At 52.1% G+C, this 5,120-nt stretch overlaps 1 protein-coding gene across 1 annotated transcript in view; it reads left to right on the top strand.

Annotated features, from left to right (window-relative positions):
* The first annotated feature begins 3,327 nt into the window (after positions 1-3,327).
* Positions 3,328-5,120, top strand: part of SRRM1 (serine and arginine repetitive matrix 1) — a 29,628-nt gene continuing 27,835 nt past the window's right edge. Inside the window, exon 1 of the mRNA XM_029945872.1 lies at positions 3,328-3,432. Coding sequence (XP_029801732.1) covers positions 3,412-3,432 — 21 coding nt within the window. The 5' untranslated portion in view covers positions 3,328-3,411. The remainder of the gene's footprint in view (positions 3,433-5,120) is intronic.

Genomic DNA, 5,120 nt, shown 5'->3' with positions numbered 1-5,120 from the left:
CAACAAATATTTACTGACTTCCAAGAATGTGGCAGATACTGTTCTAGATACAAAGGCTTTAATGGTGATCAAAAAACTCATAGTTTTGGGGTTTTTTTTAATGGGGGCAAAAAGAGTAAGCATGTAAACAAAATAGATAACAATGTCAGGTATGAAAAAAATAAAGCAAGGTATGATTGAGTGGGGAGATGGTTCTGATATTTTCGAAAGGCTGGTCAGAAAAGACTTGTTTGAGGAAGTGATTTGTGAGTCACCTCTTAGTAACTTCAGATTTACCAACATACAGACAAGAAACTGACTTTGGAAACCTACCCTGTTCCTAATTAGCCCACATCTGTAGCTCAGCGTGGCTGCAGGTTAGAAGTGAAGGACGTGGCTAGGGAGAGGATTGGTCCTTGTGATGAGTCTGAAGAAGAGACCAATAAACTAATCGTAAAGGGTTTTGTAGGCCACAATAACTAGCTTGGGCTTTATCTAGAGGACAATGGGGAGCCAAGAAAAGGTTTTCAAGTTGAAGGCTGAAAGGATTAAGACTATTACCTTAGAAAATCACTCTGGGTATAAGGTGGACACATCAACCCTGAAGGCAAGGGAAATGTTAATAAGTTGTTGCTGCAATGGTCCCGAGAGTAATCCAAATTAAAGAGGCAATAGGGCTAGAAGGAAAGTAACAGAAATGCAAAGGCAGGAGTCTGCAGAGCATGAATGATGATAGGGAGAAGGTCAGGCTCATTCATTGAAAAATGGGAAAACAAAGGGTTGAGGCAAGTGGAAGAAGATGAAATCGTTTTGGGACATGTTGCGTGTGAGGCACCCACAGGACACTCCATGTGACTGCCAACAAGAAGTTGCACATATGGGTCTGGGACAGAACTTAAACCAAGATAGGACAGATAGGTCATCTTCGCTGAGCAAAAAGTAGAAGGAAAGGGTCAATGGCAGAACGGCAAGGAAAGGCAACATTTATAGGATTGGCAGCAACAAAGAGAGACAGTAAAGAAAAGATAAAACACAATGATAAGAACCACAGATAATAGTGAGATGTGGGACACCGTGATTTCATATTTCCATCTGGTCACCTGGCTTGTTCTGTGGAAGCCAGTTAGTTCCCCATCTGTGATGCTTTGTTGTTGTTGTTGTTTTTTTTTAAGGTTTATTTTATTTTTGAGAGAGGGAAAGTCAGCATGAGCAGGGGAGTGTCAGAGAGAGAGGGAGACACAGAATCTGAAGACAGGCTCCAGGCTCTGAGCTGGCAGCACAGAGTCCGACATGGGGCTCGAACCCACAAACTGTGAGATCGTGACCTGAGCTGAAGTCGAACGTTTAACCGACTGAGCCACCCTGGTGCCCCTGTGATGCTTTGACAATGCTGTCATTCATTCAAGAAATTTTATGGAGGGGCACCTGGATGGCTCAGTCAGTTAAGTGTCCAACTCTGGCTTAGGTCATGATCTCAGGACTCGTAGGTTTGGAGCCTCCACATTGGGCTCTGTGCTGAGAGCTCAGAGCCTGGAGCCTGCATCCGATTTGGTGTCTCCCTCGCTCTCTCTCAGCCTTACCCTCCTTATGCTCTGTCTCCCTCTCTCAAACAAAAGTTTAAAAAAATAAATCTTATTGAGCCTCTACTCTGTGCCAGACACTGTTCTAGGTGCTAGGGATACACCAGTGAGCAAAAAAGACAAATGCCCTGACTTTAAGGAGTTTACATTCCAGTGTGGGGAACAAATAATAAACATTAAAAATAGGTAAATAAATATTACAGGGTGGCAAAAGCTATGGGAAAAAGCAAAGTAGATTAAGAGGCATCAGGGTTATATAGAGAGTGTATAAGCAATCTACAGTGGGATAGTCAAGGTAGACCTCGTTGACTAGGTGAGACTTGAGTAAAACCTTGAAATTTATCAAGTAGGTATCTCATGGTAGAGCATTCTAGGCAGAAGTTACAATCAGTGCAAAGGTCTTGAATCAAGAGCAAGTTTACAAAGTTCAAGCAGTGAGCAGTGCCAGGGCACTAGGAAGGAGATCAAAGTAGGGGAGCATCGGGTAAGATTTTAACCTTTGTTCTAAGAAAAATGAGGGACTTTGGGAAGGTTTGGGGCTTAAGAGTGACATGTCTATGGTTTTCTGCTGCATTTAGAAAAGATGGTCAGTAGCAAGGGTGGAAGACCAGTTAGGAAGCCAGGGCATTTGTTCGGTCTTGAGCCAGGATCGTAGCTGAGTGGGTTTCCTGGTAGTCTGGAAGTGGGGTGAAAGAGAAATCGAGAATAACACCAAGGCTTGCGGCCTGAACAAAGGAGAGCTGTTGCCATTGATGGAGGCAGGAGACTTGGGGAGGCGCGGGTCGGTTTTCCGGGGTGTGTCAGGAGTGAGGGGAGAGAAGGGAAGGCATCAGGGGTTCAATTCCTGGACGTGTTCAGTTGCTGAGGTCTCTCCTAGTAGGTATGTCAAGCAGGAGGCTGCCTTGTACAAGCTGGGAAGATCGGGAGAAGTCTGAGCTGGACTTTGTGAGCACAGAACTCGTATCTAGAGCTGCGGAACAGACATCCACACGGTGCGGGGGGGAGGGGGATGCGGGACTAGAGAGCGCGAGCGTGGGAGGACGTAACTTTGTAAACTACGGCCGGAGGGACGCGCGCCTTCCCGCGCCGGGCGCGGAGCTTGCGGAGCCCAGCCTGACACGCAGCCCGGGGCCGCGGCGCTTCCGGCCCGTCGGCGTGGCTGCCCGGCGGCCGTTTCCGCTTAGCTCCGAAAACCAGGGAGCCCAGCGCGGGCCAGGGGAGAAAGCCGCCGAGACCCGGCCTCGGGGCGGGCTTCATTCATACTACAGGGCTCCGCCACTTGAGAGCCGCTCTTAGCGACTGGTGAACTCGTATAACCAACACAACCCCAACTTTCGGGATGACAGGCGAGGCCGGCAGGCTTCTCTTCCACGCGCGGGCCGCGTCGCCCGCGTCACTCCGAGGTAACAGCCTTTCTTTTCAATGGCCGTGGAACCCCCAGGGCGGGAGGCCTCCTCCACTACGGGTCGAAGGATGGGTCAAGTGACGCTGCGCGAACCAGGCTGATCTAGAGTCACAAAAGGATTGTCAGGGCGGGGCGACCCGACGACTCCTTCTCTCCTTCCCCCTCTCTCGTTCTTATTGGCTGCGGTCGCGAGACTTTCCTCCCCCACCCCCCGCCAGGCCTGGCAGCTAGCTCGGAGTCCGGCAGCGGCTCGCCCCCGGGACGCGCGTGCGCACGCGTGGCTGGTGCTCACCGCACTACGCAGGCGCGGCCTCGTGTCGGCTGAAGGGGCGGGTGGAACGGCGCGCGCTGCGTCCGGGCGCTCGGCTTTCCCTGCCGGTCCCGCCCTCCGTCGCGGCGGCGCGGTGTATCTTGGGATAGGGAGCGATCTCCGAGCGAGGCAGCAAGATGGACGCGGGATTCTTCCGCGTAAGTAGAAGCGCGGGGATCTGGGGTGAGGTGAGAGGCTCATCGGTAAGGCCCGACAGGAGGCCTAAACTCGGGACAGTGTGGCCAACGAGGGGAGGCTTCGAAGATCCTGATGGCCCTCCGTGCCGGCGGACGCTCCCCCTCTGCCCTGCGGCGGAGACCGGTGCGCCCCTGCGCAGTCTCCTCCTCCGGGATCGTCCCCCCTACGCGGCAGCGACGGTCGCCGGAAAATGGCGGCGGGAATGGGCCGGGGCCGTAGCTCGCCGCTCGCCTGCCTGGTGGGGCCTGCAGGCCGAGCCGCGCGCGCCGCCGGCTCCTTGGGCCTAGTTGGGCCGCGGGGAGGAAGTCCCTGGGGGGGAGGCCGGAGGGAAGCCCTGAGGTGACTGGCGGCGGGAGGATTCCGGAGAGCACGGTTTCGCGGGGTACCGCCCCGGGAGAGGGTGTTAGAGGACAGGAAACCGTGTTTGGTGGCTTCTCGGGAGAGCGAGCGGCGCCAACCACCCCCTCCCCCGTCCTCCCTCCCGGTCCTAAGTCTTCGCGGAGACGCGGGGTCAGAGTTCGCGGGAACTCCCGCCCAATTTGATATCCCTTTAGGGAGGGGAACTCACATAATACGTAGTTGGAACGTTTGAATCTGAGACGCTCTAAGGGCAACGGGTGCAACAAAAAGTGTGCACGTGTCTGGAGGCAGGGGAGCGGGGTGGGTCTCCCTCCTTCCCTCACGGCCCCCCACCCGTACCCCCGTTTGTTTTTGTTTTTGTTTTTTTTGAAGTCCGCTGGAGAAAAGGGGCCTCTTACCTTCCTGGGTTGTCCCAGGGCCACGCGCCCAGCACCTGCAGGCGGGGAAGCCGCCTCGTCGAAGTTGGTGCTCAGGGCCCGGACCTCACCAGGGTGCCACTGCTGGGCGCTTTGGTCCCGCACTCCGATTCTGCAGGAAATGAGATCTCTCTACACAGAGATCTAGATGCCTGGGAAGTGACACTCCTAGGACTCGAGTTCGCACGTGCTTTTAATGCAGAACGGACCACATAGAGACCAGGGGTTTGGGTTAACATCCGTACTCTGCGTAACGTACGCTGCCCCTCTCCACTCCCTGGGGCGGAGAATAGGCCGTTTGCGTGTTTTTAAAGGGAAAGTTGGAAGAGGGGAAGACCAGGACTTGAGAGAACCTAAGTCTTGACACCCTAAAGCCGACACGGAAGTTCTTGAGTTGGCTTTAAATGTGCCAATTAGGTTTTCGGGGAAAGTTGCAGTGTTATTCCCGCCAGTTGTTTGTTCTCTGGTCGTGCAGGTGATACTGTTTGATTTCTGTAACAATAGTTTGAGAGTGCGTATCACATTTTCATGCTGTTGATGAACTCTATTTTCTAATTTCCATCCAAGTATTTTGTAAGTACTCCATATTCCCTGTGATCCCAATGTAATATTTTGACACAAAAGCTGATTCTTTTGATTTTGTTTTTTTGTTGTTATGACTTCCTTCCAATGGAAAGGAGTTCTGATAGAAAAAGAACAAGGTGGCTGATAAATTTTGAAACAAAGTTTGCTTTTGATGTTAGTAAAAACCTGGAAGAAAGGGTAGGGGGGTTATATACCACCTATATATAATTCCTTCAAGTTGACTGGATTTAAACTCTGAGTTAAAAGAATTTTAGGGCAGTTATCTTTTTAGTACACTGCCAACAAGT

This window comes from Suricata suricatta, chromosome 8 (assembly GCF_006229205.1).
Source record: "Suricata suricatta isolate VVHF042 chromosome 8, meerkat_22Aug2017_6uvM2_HiC, whole genome shotgun sequence".
Taxonomy (NCBI): Eukaryota; Metazoa; Chordata; class Mammalia; order Carnivora; family Herpestidae; genus Suricata; species Suricata suricatta.
The sequence above is the reverse complement of the archived record's forward strand: the minus strand, read 5'-3'. Positions and strand labels throughout refer to the sequence as shown.